Source organism: Mesoplodon mirus (genome assembly GCF_964341445.2).
Source record: "Mesoplodon mirus genome assembly, chromosome: 14".
Classification (NCBI taxonomy): Eukaryota; Metazoa; Chordata; class Mammalia; order Artiodactyla; family Ziphiidae; genus Mesoplodon; species Mesoplodon mirus.
This window is the reverse complement of record NC_138990.1, coordinates 77,795,882-77,816,716: the sequence shown is the minus strand read 5'-3', so window position 1 is coordinate 77,816,716 and position 20,835 is coordinate 77,795,882. Positions and strand designations below refer to the sequence as shown.

The following is a 20,835-nucleotide window of genomic DNA, read 5'->3' as shown; positions in this document are numbered from 1 at the left end:
TATAATACTATTAACTCAGGTACGGGCCTTAGTTGGATTTCATCTGATTTTACATGCACTTGTGTATGTGTGTGTGTGTGCGTGCGCACATGTGTAGTTCTGTGAAATTTTACCTCATGTAGAAATGTGCTTTTTAATGTTTCTAAATCTAATTTTGAAGTTTTCGACAAAGTGTTAGAAACTATCTTTGATACCACTCTCCAGGTTCTTGGCCTCCCACATTTACATATGAATAAAGTGAATGGCCTGTTGTTTTATTTCTTTGTTCTTCTACTGTGGTGTTTCTTTGTAGCCTTTCCTTTCTGCACCAGAAATGCTTTTTAAATTTTGCCTCACCAGTATTGCAAATCATATTACCTACCAGGTCTTTTTTTTTTTTTTTTAATTTTAAAACTAGTGCATTACCTTCTTATTTCTTTCTATTGGTCATTTATCTGCTTAACAACCCTTCATATCTTTTCTGACAGTAAAATATTTCTACAGGACTGTTAACAGGGTTCTAAAGTTTTTTCCTTTGCCTACCCTGCCCAACTAATTAGAAATATATTTCTGGTAAGTAATTTACCAATAATTTCAGAATTAGGAGGGGTAGTGGGTTGGAAGGAGATTGACTAAATTGTTTAAGTCCTTTATTCATCCTTTTAAAAATCAAACTGTCTTTAGATATTCTGCTAGCCATATTATTCTACTAAAAGCCCACTTCATTAGTTTTTATATATCATGGGAAATATTTGTCTTTATGTTATTTACAGACTTCCTAAAACAAAGTGTTTAAGTTCAAATTTTATAGATTAGTTTCTGCAGCTGTGCTAAGTATGTGCTATATATATTTATATGTGTTCTATATGAGATATGCACATACCTGCTTATATGTTGCTGATATTTAAGGTGATAGTTGATGGTATTCAATAGGATTCTAGATTAATATGCAGGGCTATGCGTGACAGCTGAAGAAAAACCAAGGTCTATATGAACATACTTGATACATTTCTTACAGGTTCTGAGTTCTGTACGCACGGAATGGGATCCACTGGATGTTCGCTTTGGCACCAAACAGCCTTATCAGGTGTTGACAGTGGAGTGCTCCATCAGTGTAGACAAAGAGCCCATGGCTGACAGTTGCATCTATGAATGTGTTCGGCACAAAATCCAGTGTGTATCAGTCACCAGAATACCACTAAGATCGAAGGCCATTAGCTGTTGCAGGAATGTTACTGAAGACAAACTGATTCTGGGCTGTGAAGATTCTTCAGTAATTCTTTATGAAACTCACCGTAGAGTGACTGTCTTAGCTCAGGCTGAACTTCTGCCTTCATTAATAAGCTGCCACCCAAGTGGTGCCATTCTGCTAGTTGGCAGTAACCAAGGGGAGCTGCAAATTTTTGATATGGCTCTTTCTCCTATTAACATCCAGCTTTTGGCTGAAGACCGCTCACCTAGGGAGACTCTACAATTCAAAAAATTCTTTGATGTTTCTAGCAGTCTTGTTCAAATGCAGTGGATAGCTCCGCAGGTTGTTTCTAAGAAGCCTGAAAGTGGGGACATCTATGATCTCCTCTTCCTCAAGTTTGACAGAGGACCTTTGGGTGTACTTCTGTTTAAACTTGGTAAGTCAAGGAAGTTGGTGAGTAAATAAATTTTTTATGATGGTGACAATATAACTAAGACAATAAAACTATTCTTGGAATGTAGATTTTGTTTGTCATTCCATAAATGTGCTTGCCTTTCAAACATTTCATATAGTTTCCTTAAGAAAGCTTTGTGGATGATTTTCTAAATGTCAAGGTACATTATATATTGAAGAATTTTGAAATTGCATTAATTTTCCATTGTGATGAATAAAAAGACTGAACTAGCCACATTTGATGCTTTCCAAAATAAACTGTCTATTAAAAAAATCCCTTAAGAAATAGTACACATGAGAATATATTAAAAGTATGTCCATTACAAAATTCTGTAATACTTTTCTATTAAAATTATTTTAGATTATAAGTGTCCATTTCTTCCCAGATTGGAAATGTGTAAAGCAGGTGTTTTAAAGAAGAGAAAGGAAATACTTAGTTAGCATTTGCTAAAGATTTTAGATAAAAATATTCAAAAGTATTTATCAATGTTTGGAAAAATGTGTATTAATGTATCCCATTTCAACCAGGAAGCTTTAAAGCAGAATTTTATTATTGTGATTTTTTTGCCTTTTGTAGTTTTGCATTACTGGCTATGTCCTGAAATACATGATATCCTTTAGGCAGTTTGTTGTTGTTGTTGTTGTTTTTTTTAGAGTTGGATATTTATTTTTTTGGCTGTACGTGGGCTTTCTCTAGTTGTGGAGAGCGGGGGGGCTGCTCTTTGTTGCAGTGCGCAGGCTTCTCACTGCAGTGGCTTCTCTTATTGTGGAGCACGGGCTCAGTAGTTGTGGTTCTCAGGCTCTAGAGCGCAGGCTCAGTAGTTGTGGCGCACAAGCTTAGTTGCTCCAAGGCATGTGGATCTTCCTGGACCAGGGGTCAAACCCATGTCCCCTGCGTTGGCAGGTGGATTCTTACCACTGCACCACCAGGGAAGTCCCTTTAGGCAGTTTTGTATAATTTAACATTCTTGAAAGAACCTCACTTAGGTTTAAAAAAACAGATTTCAATTAATGCACATCACTGCAACTTGAAAACATAGGAAAGTAAATACATTTTAAAACCCCTTACAAGATTTGGCTCTGTGCTACAAAGTTAACTTTTTAAAGACATTGTAGTGTTTGTTAAATAGCTGTCAGTTTACTTTGTTTTTTTATGGATCTACTTGCCTCTGAAATTGAATACATAAAATAAATCTAATGAAAATGACTTGACTAACTTGAAAGATATCAGGGATATAATGTGAGGGCTGTGTTCTTTCCACATATTAAAAATGCAACTAAATCCATTCATAATGTCAGTATTGTCCAAGAAAAATATGTTTGGAATCTCATTTATTATGAGATAATCTAGTTCTACTTTGCCCAACTACACATTTAACAGTGGTATGTCTCTATACTCAACACTTATTAAAGTGGATGTTAGATGTTTTGCATATCTGTTAAAACTCCCTCCCCCCGCCCACTCTTTCTCTCTCTCTCAATAACCCAAGTTACCTGTCAAACAGAAGGCTGTCTTCTGACGTATACCTAGCCTTTCTTCAGCCCTGCCTTGTGGGCCTACTCACAACAGCTTTGCAAAAAGCACAGCTTTCTCTTCCTATCTCTAGCACATTTGCCTTCTTACTAAAGTAAACAGGCTCTCAGTGTAGGGATTTAGAGGGCTTCCTGCTAATTGCCAGCTTGTAAACTTAATTGGACTATCTCCCTGGGCACTGTTCCTAAATCAATTAGGCAATGAGTTGGCTGTCACCTCTTTTTCCCAAGTAGGTCTCTTGGAAGAGAACTATCCAATAGAAGTCAAGCATTCAAATGAAAAGGTGATAACTTCTGCAACTGACATTTATCATTTAAATTTTATTTTCAATATGACTGAAGTTTTATAGAATAGGGAAATTTTACAGTTTTACAGGCTCTTTAAAGGATCTAAAGATGGAGTTTCCCAGGATTTTTGAAAATGTATTGTAAGATTAATGTTTATTACAGATTATTTTTCCTAGGAAGAGTAGATTCCTTGAAACAGTAGATTCCAGCTAACAGATCTTTTTTTTTTTTTTTTTAAAGAAAACCCTGTTTAAAGAACAGATTTTTCTTAGGATCTGCTACTAAATACATCCAGAAATTTTAATATACTTCTTGAATTAACACAGTGCTGATTCTGGGCATCCATGTGGAATTTTCATGTATAATTCAAGTTACTGCATATATAAACAGGTAGTTGCCTGTGCAGTTTCCCCACTAGGGAGCATTTATGAGATATTTTTCATATGCTTGTTATGCAAGCCTTTGGAAATTTTGACATGAAAGGTGTAGCTTACGATGTAAGAAGCTGAGATAGATCATAGTTTAAAATAGAATGCTGTCATATGTAAACGTGTCAGTGGCTACTGCCAAGATGCTAAGATTTTTGGAATTTGACTCTTAAAATAGGTCAGTTACTGTCATGTTGAAAGAAAATTCTGTTGCAAGGCTAGGGCTTCCATTCTAAATCCTTATAATTATTGCACAAATGCACTGTGGTTAAAAGGCCATCACCACTGTTGTAAGAATGCGAAAAACATGTCTTCCTCAGGAGGGAGCTGGAAGTGTCATCCTCCTATGTGGAAGCAATGTGTAAAAAGAATTTCTTTACCTGACAATCATTATTCATGTTTCCATATACATATACTGGGATTAAGAGGAGTCCCTAATTATATTACTGAGATATTAAAGCTTTTCCATTCTCATCAGTACCTTTTCCAGCCTTCACTGCTGTCTTTAAACTCACATGATCAGCTAGCTCCTTACCCTCTCAACAGAGAATCTCACCTTTTAATTGGCACTTCATTAACTTTATCTGTTCCTCACCACCCACCCAACTTACCTACATGTACATAAATCTTTTCAGTTTCAATTCAGTGGGAAAGGAGCCTTCCTCTTGTCTAAGACTAGTTCCACCACTGGTTCCACTCTGAATCCCATAACATTCCCTCTGATACCTTTACTCTGTCACCTTCCCCACTCTCTCCATGAATTTTGCTACATCATCAGGTACAGGCCCAAGCCACACCATGGAACAAAGAAACATACATACATCTCTTCTTTAAAATTATTTCCCCTCTGTTATTAATCAGATGTTCACCTTCCTTTCATAGGTCAAACTCATTGAAATAGTAATGAACACTGAACTCTGCTTCTTCACCTCCCATTCACCCCTCACAGCACCGCCTTCTGGCTCTTTTCTTCAGTGTTCTCCTGGAACTGCTCTTGGAAAGGTCACTATTGACGTCCTACTTGATACACATATTTCTCTTATGTTACTTGATGACTTTTCAGCATTTGATGGTTGCTGACCACTTTCACCATCATAGAACTCTCATCATACTTGCTTCTATGACTCCAGATGCAACTTTTCGTCACTTTTTTATGCTCTTCTTCTGCCTCCTCAGGAAAATATTGAGGCTCTCTAAGGTTCCATTTTTAGCTCTCCTCCCATTTTATACAGATTGAAAGTTTATTTTTGATTTTGGTATCCTATCTCTGACTTCAGCCCAGACAACTCCTCACTCCACATCCACATATTACCCTGGCTTGCTGGATACCTCCCCGTGAATGTACACAGGTATACAGATTTATTATGTGCAGATATGAAGTTATAATCTTCTTCCCTGCTTCTCCTCCTATATTCTCCAATTTGAGGGATGGTACAGTTATTTAGACAGAATCCCAAGTCAGAAGTTTTCCTAGAATCCTCCCTCACCCCTGATGCCATATCCAATCAGCTACCAAATCCCATCAATTCTGCCTTTCTGAATATGTACTGTCAAAAACATCTCAGTCTATTCATCCTTGCTGTCATTACCTTAATCTAGATCTTCGCTATTTTACCATGATCAAGCAGTGGCCCTCTATCTGTAATCCTCTGTCTTCCAATCTTCCCAACCCACCGCTCAATTAATCCCCTGAACTGCCACCAGAGTGCAGATTTGGTCATGGATTCTACAGCCTGAAATCCTTCAGTGGTTAATAAGCCTGTCTGCCTCTCTGGCTTCATCTCCCGAGCTGTGCTTCCCTAGTAGCTCCCCAATCACAGCATGTGCTCTCACACTCCTTCTTTCCATAGTGGTGTTGAGTATTCCATCTACCTAGAGTGCTCCCACAGTGCTTCATAACACATACGAAGTTAGGAAAAGGTTAAAAGGTCAAATGATGATATTAAACAAATAATTAAAGCTAACTTCTTCCCTCTCATAGGATTTTGGAAATCACAGGCAATGTGTGTGCATGTGTGTGTTTGTCACTCTATCTAAAAAACAAGTAGTCTGATTTTTCTCATAGAACTTTTGTAAGAAGTATGTGTTCTTTAAAAGAGTTATTTTTAATGAGTTATTTAAATTTTACTTTACCCAAGTGGTAATTGGTGGTAATTTATTGCTGGAAGGATATGTCAAATATTTTATTAGATGCCTAGTCATCTTAAAACTAGGTCTTATATCATTTTAGATGGATTGCTGTTCCAGACAGCATTCTGCTTTCTAGAGTGATGATGGATTTTTAAATCAAGTTTATTGAGGTATAATTTACATAAAATTAATTGTACCTGTTTTAAAAATGCATAGGTCAGGGCTTCCCTGGTGGCGCAGTGGTTGAGAGTCCGCCTGCCGATGCAGGGGACACGGGTTCGTGCCCCGATCCCGGAAGATCCCACATGCCGCGGAGCGGCTGGGCCCGCGAGCCATGGCCGCGGAGCCTGTGTGTCCGGAGCCTGTGCTCCGCAACGGGAGAGGCCACAGCAGTGAGAGGCCCGCGTACAGAAAAAAAAAAAAAAAAAAAAAAAAAAAAAATGCATAGGTCAATGAGTTTTGGCAAATATGTATATCCTCATGATTACCACCACAATCAAGATGTAAAACATTTCCCTCACCCTCAAAATTCTCTCAACCCCTTTGCGGTCAATCCCTGCCTTCCTCAAAGCTAAAGTGCATTGATCTGCTGTCTGTTATTACAGATTAGATCTGCTTTTTCTAGAATTTCATAGAAATATACTAAAAAAAATAGGTCCTCTTTTGTGTCTTGCTACTTTCACTCAGTAAGTATGGAAAAGTCTGTGAGACTCTTCCATGTATATCTGTAAATTTTCACTTACATTACTGAGTAGTATTCTACTGGGATGTATGTATACATACTGTGTGTATATCTGTAAATTTTGTATGTATATCTAAATTTTCACTTACATGTATGTATGTATATCTGTAGGTATATCTGTAAATTTTCACTTACATTACTGAGTAGTATTCTGTTATATAGATAAATCACAATTTGTGTATCTTTTCACATGTGGATGGACATTTGGGTTGTTTCCAAATTTAAGCCAATATCATTGAAAATGCTATGTACTTTCTTGTACTAGTCTTTGTGTCCACAAACTATGTACAAATGTAAATAGTACTATGTGCAAACTATGTACAAATGTATGTAAAATAGATGTATGACATCTATTTTAATTTCTCTTGGGAAAAACCTAGGAGTAGAATGGCTGGGCCATATGCTAAGTTTACGATTAACTTAAGAAGAAACTATTTTGGAGTTCCACTTACTCCACATCCTCACCAAAACTTGGCATTAATTAATTTTTAATTTTAGCCATTGTAGTAGGTGTATAGTGGTGTTAGTTGGCATTTCCCTGATGAGCCTTTGGAGCTGGTCATCTTTTATGTGCTTATTTGCCATGTATCTTCTCTGATGAAGTATATCTTCAAATCTTTTGCCCAAGTTTAATTGGATTGTTTATTATTGAGTTGTAAGAGTTTTTTTTTTTTTTTTTTTTTGGCAGTACGCGGGCCTCTCACCGTTGTGGCCTCTCCCGTTGCGGAGCACAGGCTCTGGACGCGCAGGCCCAGTGGCCACGGCTCACGGGCCCAGCCACTCTGCGGCACGTGGGATCCTCCCGGACCGGGGCACGAACCCGCGTCCCCTGCATCGGCAGGCGGACTCCCAACCACTGCGCCACCAGGGAAGCCCTTAAGAGTTTTTATATATTCTGAACAAAAGTCCTTTGTAGGATGCTAGTATTTTGAATATTTTCTTCCATCCTGTAATTTATCTTTTCATTTTCTTAACAGTTTTTTAGGTAGCAGAAGTTTTAGTTTTGATGAAAGCCAATTCTTGGATTTTTTAATTTTATGGCTTATGCTTTTTATGTGCTATCAAACAAGGTTTTGGCAAACCTTTTTTTTTTTTGCAGTATGCGGGCCTCTCGCTGTGGGGCCTCTCCCGTTGCAGAGCACAGGCTCCGGACGCGCAGGCTCAGCTGCCATGGCTCACGGGCCCAGCTGCTCCATGGCATGTGGGATCTTCCCGGACCTGGGCACAAACCCGTGTCCCCCGCATCGGCAGGCGGACTCTCAACCACTGTGCCACCAGGGAAGCCCTCGAACCCTTTTTTCTTCTAGAAATTTTATGGTTTTAGCTCTTACAATTAGGTTTATTGTCTGATACAAGTAATTTTTTGTGTATGGTGTGAGGTATGAGTTGAAATTAATTTTTTAATATGAATATTCAGTTGTTCCAGCAGCAACTGTTGTAAAGACTATCCTTCCTCCACTGAATTCCCTTGGTCATATGTGTGTGTGTATCTATGAAAAGACTCTGTTCTCGTCCACTGATCTATATGTATATACTTTAGTGAGTACTACACTGTCTTAGTTACTGTGGCTTTACAGTAAGTCTTGAAGCCAGGACTATTAGTCCTCCAACTTTGTTCTTTTCTTTTTTTTTTTTTTTTTTTTTTTTATGTGGACCATTTTTAAAGTCTTTATTGCATTTGTTACAATATTGCTTCTGTTTTATGTTTTGGTTTTTTGGCCCTGAGGCATGTGGGATCTTAGCTCCCTGACCAGGGATTGAACCCACACCCCCTGCACTGGAAGGCGAAGTCTCAACCACTGGACCACCAGGGAAGTCTCTGTTCTTCTTTTCAAAATTGTTTTGGCTACTCTAGATGTTTTGAATTTCTGTGTAAGTTTTAAAACTGACTTGTCAATTTCTACAAAAACACCTGGTGAGATTTTGATTGAGATTACATTGAATCTATAGATCAATATGGGATGGAATGACAATTTAACAATATTGAGTCTCCCAATTTATGAGCACAACATCTCTATTTATTCAGGTCTTCTTTAATTTCTCTCAGCAGTGTTTTATATTTTAAAGTGTAAAGATCTTGTACATAGTTTGTTCATGTTTTTGGATGCTATCGTAATTAGTATTTTTAATTATAACTTTTAATTGTTCATTGGGGTTATATAAAAATAAAATTTTAAAACATTGACCATGTATCCTGCAACCCTGATAAACTCATTTCTTAGTTGTAGTAACTTTTTATTGTAGATTACTTAGGATTTTCTACGTAGATGACTATGACAACTTCAGTTAAAAACAAGTTTTATATATTCTTATCCAACGTGTATGCCTTTTATTTTGTTTTCTTCCCTATTTTACTAGCTAGGACAGTACAATATTAAATAGAAGTGGCAAGGGAAGATATCCTTGCTTTGTTTCCAATCTTAGGTGGATAGCATTTAATCTTTCACTGTATGTATGATGTTATCGAGGTTGAGGAAGTCCCCTTCCATTCCTAGTCTGCTGATATATATTAGCGTGAGAGGATGTTCAATTTTTTCAAGTGCTTTTCTGCATGTATTGAAATGATTATATGTTTTTTTCTGGTCATATAGTGAATTATGTTGATGAGTTTTCAGATGTTTCAGCAACCTTGCATTTGTGGGATAAATCTCTATTGTTCATGATGTATTATCTTTTCAGTATGTTGCTGGATTTGCTAATATTTTTTAAGGATTTTTGTATCTGTTTATGGGAGATAACTGGTTTGCAATTTTCTTTTTCTTTTCCTGTAATGTTTTGTCATTTTTGGTATCAGTGTAATGCTGATATCATTAAATGAATTAGGAAATATTCCCTCCTCTTATATTTTGAGTTGTGTAGAGGTGATATTATTTCTTCTCTTATTGTTTGAGAGAATTCACCAGTGAAGGCATCTGGTTGTGTGTGTGTGTGTGTGTGTGTGTGTGTGTGTAAAGGTTTTTAAACTGCAAATTCAAATTTAAATAATATAGGATCATTCAGGTTGTCTGTTCATTTCTTCTTGAATGAGCTTTGATAATTTGTATCTTTCAAGGAATCTATTTCATTTAAGCTACATTTATTTCTATAAAGTTAGCATATTATTCACTTATTTTTTAATGTTTGTAGTGCTATAATGATTATTCTTCATATTGATAAATGTACCTTCTCTTTTTTTCTCAATTTGGCAGAAGTTGGTCAATTTTACAGATTGTTTCAAAGAACTAGCTTTTGTGTTCATTGACTTTCTCTATTACTTATTTTCATATTTTTATTATCTCCTATTTTATTTTAGGTCTAATTTGCTCTTCTTTCTCTAGGTTCTTAATGTAGAAGCTTGGATTGTTGATTTCAGACCCTTTTTCTTTTGTAATTGAATATTTAATGCTGGTAATTTCCCTCTAAGTAATACTATAGCCACAGCTACATCTCACAAATTTTGATGTTATATTTTTATTTTTATTCATTTCAAAATATTTTCTAATTCGTGTTTTCTTCTTTGACCCATAGGTTATTTAGAACAGGGTTGATTAATTTCTAAATACTTAAAGATTTTCCAGATATATTTCTTTTTTTCCCACTTCCTAGTTATTTTACTACATTTTGCTATTATCTATACCCTTGAGGTTACACTTATTTTATCTGTATGGTAGAAATATTACATAACATTGTGCAGTGGTGCATCACTTGTTCCATGACATCACATTAGTGCTTGAAATCAGCCATGGTGGGAGTATTTACATCACTTAGATTTACCAGCACACTGAGGATATAAGGGGAATATTTTCTCCCTTGAAAATCTTGGTGTATAAATCCTTAGACACTAAAAATCATCCAGATATCTTTCTGTTTTGATATCTAATTTAGTTCTACTGTGGTCTGGGAACCTGTTCTGTATACTTTCAAAGCATTTAAATTTATTGAGGCTTGTTTTATCTCCCAGAATATGCTCCATCTTGGTTGGTGTTATATGTGCACTTAAAAAGAATGTGTATTCTGCCGTTGTTGGGTGAAGCGTTGTATAAGTGTCAATTAGGTCAAATTTACTGATGTTTTTCAAGTGTTTTCTATATTTACAGATTTTGTTTATACGTTTTTTTCAACTAATCAGAGAGAAATGCTGAAATCTCCAATGATAATTGTAGATTTGACTTTCTCTCCTTTTAGTTTGATAGTTTTTGCTTTATTGTTTTAGAGCTCTGTTATTAAGAATGTTTTTTCTTCATGAATTTTCAATGCTTTGTGATACAATTATAGAATTCTAGGCTAATTCATTTTTATCTCTCAGCATTTTTTAAAACCCTACTCTTGTCTCTAGCTTGCATAATTTCAGAAGCAAAGTTTGCAATTTTTTATCTTTGTTTCCCTGTTTTTATTTTATATACTTCACAGATTCCAAATAATTTCACATATGTTTTCTCATTTAGCTTTATGATTATTTGTAGTTTCACTCAAATCAGTAAACATTTGTGGAAGGAAAAAGATTTTACAGATAGCTACTTTTTAAAGATTAAAAAAAAAAACCAAACTCCTTAAAAGCACTAATACTTATTGTCACTTAATTACACAGAAGTTGTTAGTTTCAAATGAGATCATCCATATTTAAAAGATGATAAGATAAAGCTAGAACAGAGTCCACCCCCCTTTGTTTTGTGCTCTTGCTTCTCTAAGCTTAGAAGTGGATTTTCTTTCATTTTAAAAGGGTAAGCAAATGTGTTTATATTGTTCTAAGATATTTTATAGTAGATCTTAGTTGTGAAAGTGGATCAATAACAAGATTAATCCTGATAATTTCTTACTAATAATTACTAATAATAGAAGAGAATAATCTCAATGCCAATTTAAAATAAATTGGTATGTGGTATCTGTGAAGAAGCTATCAATTTAGAGCACCCATTAATAAAAACAGTATTAAAAATGTTTATATAGTCACATTATATTTGTCATGGATATTTGTACTTTTTGACCCCCAAGTACATGGGGCTGAAGACCAGATGCAACTTAGAACTAATTAAGTTGGTCAATAAGAATTGTGTTACATCAAAATTATCTCTAAATATATACAACAGAGGCCTAAATGACAGATGGGAAAAATTAAATTAGCTATTGTGATTTACCTAAAAGTTCTCAGGTTTTTTCATTTTTAGTCTGAACAGTTTGATTATAAATTAGTTAATATGTGCTGAATGGTAAGCATAAGCTAGATGGAGTTGGTAGGTGGTATTTAAAGATTTAACCACAGTGCCATATTACTCTTGGCCCCCCCAAATCCCACATTTCTAGCACTTTAGGCAAGAAATGATCACTGTTTTTTTCCTTTGTAGAAAAGTTAAATCTGTTTTTGTTATTCTACTTTTTATTTTTATTTATTTATTTATTTATCTATTTGGCTGCACTGGGTCTTAGCTGCCGCTTGTGGGATCTTCATTGCGGCATGCAGGATCTTTAGTTGTGGCATCTGGGATCTTTAGTTGCGGCATGTGGGGTCTTTAGTTGTGGCACACGGGGTCCCTAGTTGTGGCATGCGGGATCTTTAGTTGCGGCATATGGGATCTAGTTCCCTGACCAGGGATTGAACCTGGCCCCCCTGCATTGGGAGCATGGAGTCATAGCCACTGGACCACCAGGGAAGTCCTATTTCTTATTTTTAAAAGATTCACTTGATTTTATATTTTTCTGTGACAGGTATCTTCACACAAGGACAGCTGGGCCTGGTAGACATCATCTTCCAGTACATTCACTGTGATGAGATCTGTGAGGCAATAAACATCCTGAGTAGTATGAACTGGGACACTCTGGGCTACGAGTGCTTTATCAGCATGACTGCCATCGTAAACCATCTTCTTAGACAAAAGCTCACTCCAGAGAGAGAAGGTCAGACTTAAAATATATTTCATAAATGGGTTTTGTATATACATGAAGTACATTTTATTGTCAGTTATTTTTTGAGGATATTTTGAAGTCATGTTACTGAAGATTAGAAGACAAAAATGTTAATGCCCTATTAAACTGACAAAATGAGATATCAAATAATTACTTCCATACGGTACTTACTGTATAGTACTGGTCAACATAATAACTTTTCTGTATATACCTATGTTGGAACTCACAATGCAGTCACTGTATATTTCAGACTAAGTTCATGTGTAGAATATGCTCAGATTTCAAACTTTGATGAGAAATTTCATGTACTCTGTAGGGTTTGGAAGACAAAGGGCCCTAAACAAAGTCCTTATTTCTCCTTTACTTTAGACATCAGTATTTTTCTTCCACATCCCAAGTTCTTTGTCCAGACAGTATGCAGCCCAGGCTGTTCCTTCTTGTTTTCATTCTAACTTAGAGTTCTGATACCCCTCTCCCTTCTGAGTGCTTGGATTTCCCAACCTTCTCCTAATAAGTTATTTTGCCCATAGGATCTCAGATGTTTATTGTCAAAGAGAGACAAGGCACTGTTAACAAAAAAAAAAAAAGAAAAAAGAAAAAAATATATGTGCCACATACAATAATGAAATCAATTTTTATATTTGCCAGTTATCCAGTGTATGTTATTTTTATTATGAGTAATTAATTTACTTAATGTAAAATGCATCTAAACATTCTTGCATTCATATCTTTATTTCAAATGTTTGTAATAAGCATTGATATTAACAGTGGGAAATAATGGCCAATGAGAAACTTTCTGTATGTGATTTACAAGGTAAGGAAAACAGGAAATACGTCAAAAGGCCTTTACTGGAGAGCTTTTCTTTCCCACTATTTTCTTTCCATGTTTATAGATTTTCTTATTCCATTTTATTACGTTTCCAAAGTAAACAAATTGTTTAGATAGTATTCTGTACATAACCTTCATTTTACTAATTTTAGAGAAGAATAATCAGCAAGAACATGTTCTTTCAAGAAGTCTGCATCATGAGACTTGGCCCCAACTCATAGGAGGCCCACAATAAATATTTATTTAATGTTAATTGAATGTGCTTTTTGGAGGTAGTCCAACACACCTATGGAGATTCCAGTACTTCTGCAATGAGAAAATGCATAACACAGTGCTTGACCCACAGTAGGTACTCAATAAATATTAGTTAAAAATAAAAAGAAGATTATAACTTCAAAATTTTAGGGTTCTAGGATTACTGTAATATTTCTACCTGCAGAGTTATCTCAAGTAATTATTTATTAGTATTGGTACACTCTTCAGGTTGGGTAGATAGCAGAGGAAAAAAAAAAGTAGCAGGGTCCCTAAAGACAGCCTGTTATGGTACACATAATCCATGCAAAATACTCTAAATTTACAGTTGAAGAAATATGAAGAAAATAAAATATTGACTCTTAGGAGACTGAGAAATTGCTAGCACCTTAGTGAATTTGTGTTGTAAGATCCCTGTGTAGTAAGAAAGATTATTAGGGAATTCACAAATGGGTATTATCAGATTCCCGCCTTAATAAAGGATATTATCAAGGAACCATATTGGGTGGATAGGGAAATAAAAAGCTTGTATGATATACTAGGCTATTAAAATAAAATGCTTGCATGATGCTGGGTTATCAGAATATGTACATTTTAAGTAGGTATATGCATTTTCCCCCAAGTAACTGCAAAACACATTTCTAAAACATCTACAATTCTTCTCTACTGAGATTTATTCTATCTGAATCTAACAAATTTGACATGGTAATTTGTTTTCCTCTTATTAGTGGAACCCAGTGAGCTCTTTTATTTGTAGTTGTGCTGTGGTTGTCTTTGAGATCTCTTCATTTCTGCCTTAAACATCAAGCTGGGCTATCTAATGAATCTATAACTGTGCTGGGAGCTACGAGTATTCCATGTAGGCTCAAACATTTCAGATGTACGGAACATGCTGTCAAGAAAACAAGCAATGGCAAGAGAATCTGGCTTGCTTTCACAATGGCATTGCTGTATTCAATTTTAATCTAAATTGACTGCTGCTTTGAAAGAAAATACCACTAAAGTTCATCTTACTTTACTGTCTAGATTTGAGATTAAAAAAAGAAATAACAGCTTAGCCAAGTCCATAGCAATTACTCTGATGAGGTATGCAATACTTTCAAACCCAAATATGCTTAAAACTAAAGAGTTTTGCTAAATAAGGAATTGTTCATTCAACCTAGTGCTAGTAGCATAAAAGTCAGTGGAGTCTCACTGTGAACTGCATTCGCATACAACTCTCACCATTATGGTAATTATATATTTTCCAGGTATTTCTTGGAGGAAACGCAACCTCGTTGGCTTGTCTTGGTAAAAGTGTAAATTAGGCAAAATGTGCTTTTTTCTCCCAGTCACTAGCCCTTTGGCTTATCAAAACCTGCTCTCCAATCCTTCCTTCCTAGGAGGGTGTCAGTTGACCAAAGCAGATTAACATACCTCCCAGGGGTGTTAACTTTCACACTTGGACAAAACCAACAATCTTGTTGTTTAGGACCGGATTTAAGGAAGGTATAGGGAATTTCAGTCTTTCTCTAAAGTTGTAATAGAGAGATATTATTACTCCAATCAGGATATTTTTATTTGTATTATTTTTTTAAACATTTCTTATACTGATTTCAAAGCCTAATGCAGAAAGGCTAGTTTGTTCCTTTCAGCTAAAGAGAGTAAATGTTGAGCACACTGTGAGTTGATTTTACTGGAAATACTAGTTCAAACTGTGTTACTCTGATGAGTCACTGTTTTAATTACCCATTTGTGGTGAGAGGTTGATTCATTATGGATTTCTTCAGTTTTGACAGCTTTTTGTTGCTCAGAGTCATTGTCAGCTTTGCTTCAAGTGAAAGTTTATACACAGGTTTGTTTTTGTATCAGCTGTCATATTTTAATTTCATCTTTCCTGCAACAAGCTCACATTTCATCCAAGTTTGCAAAACCTGACTGACTGCAAACATGAGTATTCTGTTGTAATTGAAGGAGTTTCACTTGTTTTAGTGCTGCTATGTTTGAATTGCACAGCACAGCTTGAGGCAAGCCTTGGAACCTTCTATGCTCCAACAAGACCACTCCTGGATACAACTATATTGGAATACAGAGACCAAATCAGCAAATATGCAAGGAGATTCTTCCACCACTTACTCAGGTGAATGATATCTTTGGATTAATTAGTGTCAGACTAATTACCTATTCAAGGAGCCATCTTCTTTAATTAGAATGTTCCATAATATGGCTATCTCTTTTCTAATAGTCTGTCCCTAAGAGAAAAACAAACTGGCTCTTGATATTCTTTATTTAATTTGTTCTTGTTTTCCTATTAAGGACTATATTGGAATATTGTTGAGGGCTTTTACATCATTACTACACTTTAATATAATTGCCCCTTTAATACGAAAGCAAAAAATACCAGCTATGTAAAGTGAATTTAAAAATATTAATTGTACTCTTAACAATAGAGAAATGTTTATTTTAATTGCAGCTAAAATGAATGTGCTATAAAGTTCTAAGACAGTCACGGGTCTGCTTTACTTTCAGAATTACTGTAGAGAGATTTGCTCATTGTCTTCCTATACAAGGTGACAAGTTGCTAGCTTCACTGTGCCTCATTTTCTCTGCTTTAATTTCCTTTAATTCTTTTAATATATGGATTATATGAAAAATTAGATAATGTCAAGAAATTACTCTGAGACAGATACTGCAGAAGTTGAAGGACAAGTACATAGAGCATTTCTCTATATATAAAGTTCAAAAAATGGATGGAAGATGAATGGATGGATAGAGATGGATGGATGGATGGATAGATGATAGATAACTAGCTAGTTAGTTACTTTAGGGATACATCTGAATATGTCAATGCTAGAAGTAAAAGCAAAGAAGTGAGTATAACAAAATTTAGGGTATTGTGGAGTGGGTTAAGAGAAATATGAGAGGAACAAGCCCATGGAGCCACCAAGGTATTAGTAATGTTCCATTTCTTAAGCTAAGTGGGGTATATATCAGGGTCCAATAAAAATTATTATTCTTTTAGCTGAAAGTATACATTTTGTGTAATTTTATATATATTTTATAATAGAAAGTAACAGAATTTTCAGTTTCATGTACACTGAGTTGAATTTAGAGTTTTAATTTTACTTACAGTAAAACCTAGCTGTTGTAGTTCTTTTTAACTCAAACAATGTCATGTATAGTCTCCCCTTTTTTTCTCAGAACAACCCTGCTAAGGAGGTATTATCAATTGACAAATGAGTAAACTATTTATAAAGTGGCACTTTGATCTCTACCCAACAGTGAAACCTTTGGAAAACAGTCTTTATAGAAGCTGAGAGGTGTTAATATATAGCATGAGTTATGACCTATAATTGAATACTGCCTTTTTATCTGAACGATTTTAGTATATTCTAAGAGATTCTTCACCCTAAATGAGGCAGTGTTCTATGTATAATCATATACATAGACGTGACAAAAATACTGGGACTGATGTAGTACTGATGTAACCACACAGACTCTAACTTTTCTGTGTGGTTACATCTGGAATTGAATGTTGTCTCTTAGGGTATACTAGGTTTTTCATATTTCCTTTTTTGCATGCTTTCTACTATTTCAATTATAATGAATGTTTAGTAGTTCTTTTGATAGTAGGCTATACACAACATTATGAAAAAAGGAACGTTAAGTGTAGAAGAAATTGAATGAGATAGCTTAAGTTGGAACCATCCTTTTGTTTAATCTGCTGCCAAGAAGTTCTGCTTAAGGGAAGAGAAAAAGGGCAAATACTTTTTTGTATTTGTGAAGTGCTAGAATTGCATTACCCTCTGTACTTGGCTAGCCAGTATTTTAATACTCTAAAAAAAGTTATTAGATGGAATAAGTCCTAAACAGTAAAGATCATCATAAAGAATTTTAAATTAAAGATGAAGGAAAGAAGCACCATGCAGAGTAGGGATATACCTAAGATCACCCACTGGTTAAGCTGAGGACTCAGATTGCTTGAGTCCAGATTAGAAAAAGAATAAAATATTATATTGATTTTAATATCAAAAAGTATATGGTGGGGCTTCCCTGGTGGGGCTACTCTTCATTGCGGTGCATGGGCTTCTCATTGTGGTATCTTGTTGTGGAGCAGGGGCTCTAGGCGCACGGGCTTCAGTAGTTGTGGCTCACGGGCTCTAGAGCACAGGCTCAGTGGTTGTGGCATGTGGGCTCGTAGTCGTGGCTTGCGGGCTCTAGAACGCAGGCTCAGTAGTTGTGGCACACGGGCTCAGTAGTTGGTGGCTCACAGGCTCAGTAGTTGTGGCACACTGGCTTCGTTGCTCTGCGGCATGTGGGATCTTCCCAGACCAGGGCTCGAACCCCTGTCCCGTGCATTGGCAGGCGGATTCTTAACCACTGTGCCACCAGGGAAGCCCCTATTGCTGATATTTTAAAGGATACAAATAAACAGCCAGATGAAGAGATGCATAGGGCAAGTTATGTGGGAAAGGACTTGAAGCCTCTGTGCCATCTCCAAGTGCACCACCTTCCCAGCACCTCCATATATTCACCAATCCAGAAGCTCTCTGAATCTCCTCCTTTTGAGTATTTATGGAGGCTCCATTACATAGGCATGATTGATTAAATTACTGGCCATTGGTGATTAATTCAACCTCCGGCTCTCCTTTCCTCCCTCCTCCCCAGAAGTCCAGGAGTGAGACTGAAGTTCTAACCCTCTAATCATGTGGTTGGTTTCCCTGACAACCAGCCCCCATCTGTAGAGGCTTTCAGAAAGTCACCTCATTAACCTAAACTTAGGTATGGTTGAAATGGGATTGTTATGAATTACAAAAGACTTTCCTTTCACCTTTTTGGCTCCTTATCACTTAGGAAGTTCCAGGGAGCTCCTTTGTCACAAACAGTACAAAGATCTAATATATATATTTCTTATTATAAATCACAATATCATAGAAGGAAGATGCAGGTTTGCCTAAACTAAGTTCAGAAGGTGATTGTTCACCTCTCTGCTTCCATAAAATCGAATACTCCTCCAGAACTACTGAATAGGGAAGTATTAATGGAATATTACTCAGCCATAAAAAGAAATGGAGTTATTTGTAGAGAGGTGGATGGATCTAGAGTGTGTCATACAGAGTGAAGTAAGTCAGAAAAAGAAAAACAAATACCGTATGCTAACACATATATATGGAATCTAAAAAAAAATGGTTCTGAAGAACCTAGGGGCAGGACAGGAATAAAGATGCAGATACAGAGAATGGACTTGAGGACACAGGGAGGGGGAAGGGTAAGCTGGGACGAAGTGAGAGAGTGGCATTGACGTATATACACTACCAAATGTAAAATAGACAGCTAGTGGGAAGCAGCCGCATAGCACAGAGAGATCAGCTCAGTGCTTTGTGTCCACCTAGAGGGGTGGGTTAGGGAGGGTGGGAGGGAGACGCAAGAGGGAGGGGATATGGGGATATATGTATACGTATAGCTGATTCACTTTGTTATACAGCAGAAACTAACACAACATTGTAAAGCAATTATACTCCAATAAAGATGTTAAAAAAAATAGGGAAGTATTAACAAGTAAGAGCTTTTCATTATAAATAAATAGAAACTATAAGAGGAACTCCTAAATATTGATGAAATAAAAGGGCAAACATTTCAGTGAATATGCCACATACGAAGCTTATTTTACTAACATGGAAATATGTTATAAAGGATTAATAGTTAACTTTACTTGTTTATTTCCCCTCTTAACTATAAGACTGTTGTTTTCTGACTCAAATGGTATTATGTGATTATGGCACAGAGAGTCATATTTTTAAAATGCTTATAAAATAGTAAGCAAAATCTTGGGACAGGGAGCTTTATTGCCTAGAAATAAAAATATCATGTTTATAAAATATTTGTGGGGAAATGTACTGATGTCTGCATTTTCCTTGGCACTGCAACAAAAAAGTAAGATGAACTGATGGATAGAAAGGGAGATGAATAGATATGTGATAAAATAATGTTGTAAAATGATGATAGAATCTAGGTGGTAAAAATATATATATATATTATTTTAACTTTCCTGGATGTTTGAAAATTTGTATAATATGTTGGAGGATAATATGTATTATGTTGGAGTCAATATTTACACTTAGAATTCAGAAAAAAAAGGTAGTCTTTTAGAAATGGCTCTTGGCTTATGAAAAATATATATGTTAGGCAAAAAGAAATTGTTAACCATTTTGGCTTTTAAATGGGTTTTTAAATATTACTTTTTACTAATGGAGCATGCACAGTAAATAAAACAATTATATGAAACCAATTCAAAAAACAAAAATACTAAGACTGCTATCTACGAATATTTAGAGGATAAAACAGAATGATCTACAGAGAAAAACTTCCTGGTCAGATCATCTATTTAATGGATAATATATTTAAAATATTTGTTTAAAGCATGGTAGAGCTGGCAGGAAACTAAGGGAAACACTCAGAGGTTGAAATGACAAGGATGCTTGATTCCACAAGAATAAGCAAAGTCAAAGTTTGTCTTGAGGGCATCTGCTGGCACCTGGCAGTGAGGTGCTTGATTTATAAAGGCTGCATACTCAGAGGGTTGGAGACAAAGCCTAGGGCTCAAGCAGAGTGGGAGACTGGATCAGAGATCCCCACATCAATCTAGGACCCTTGAAGGGCAAGATCTTCCTTGAGAGAACTAAAAGGAAGGAAGGTATGAGATGCAAGAAGGAATGGTGGACAAAAATAATGTTAAACTTTTGGGAACTTAAACAAAAATGGATCATGTAAAACATAACCACTAATGTCTAATTCAGGTGGTTAAATTAAGATAAAATCCTGGACAGTGATAACATATAAATCAGAAGAGAAGTCAAGAAGTTAAAGCATTCTAAGGTCCTTGACTTTTCAAGAGGAAGGTAGAGATACTTATTAATACCAGATTTTATTCAGTAAAAGATACATGGTAGAATTTCTAGGGTAATCACTGAAAGAATAGAAATAGAGTGTATACTTGTCAAACAAATAGAGTGAAAATGTTGGATAAGGAAAAAAAAATTCAACCCCAAAGAAGGCAAGAATTGGGGGAGGGAGCAGCATACAGGGGGAAGAAACAGAAAAAAAGATGAAAAACAGAAAACACAATGAGGTAGTAGAAATGAATTTTAAA

General features: G+C 35.8%; 1 protein-coding gene across 4 annotated transcripts in view; it reads left to right on the top strand.

Moving 5' to 3' along the window:
- Positions 1-20,835, top strand: part of WDPCP (WD repeat containing planar cell polarity effector) — a 332,130-nt gene that overhangs the window by 166,725 nt on the left and 144,570 nt on the right. For all 4 annotated transcript variants that reach the window (XM_082643314.1, XM_082643316.1, XM_082643313.1 and 1 more), the window contains exons 10-12: positions 998-1,607; positions 12,428-12,616; positions 15,702-15,825. In XM_082643314.1, the coding sequence (XP_082499440.1) occupies positions 998-1,607; positions 12,428-12,616; positions 15,702-15,825 (923 nt within the window). The remainder of the gene's footprint in view (positions 1-997; positions 1,608-12,427; positions 12,617-15,701; positions 15,826-20,835) is intronic.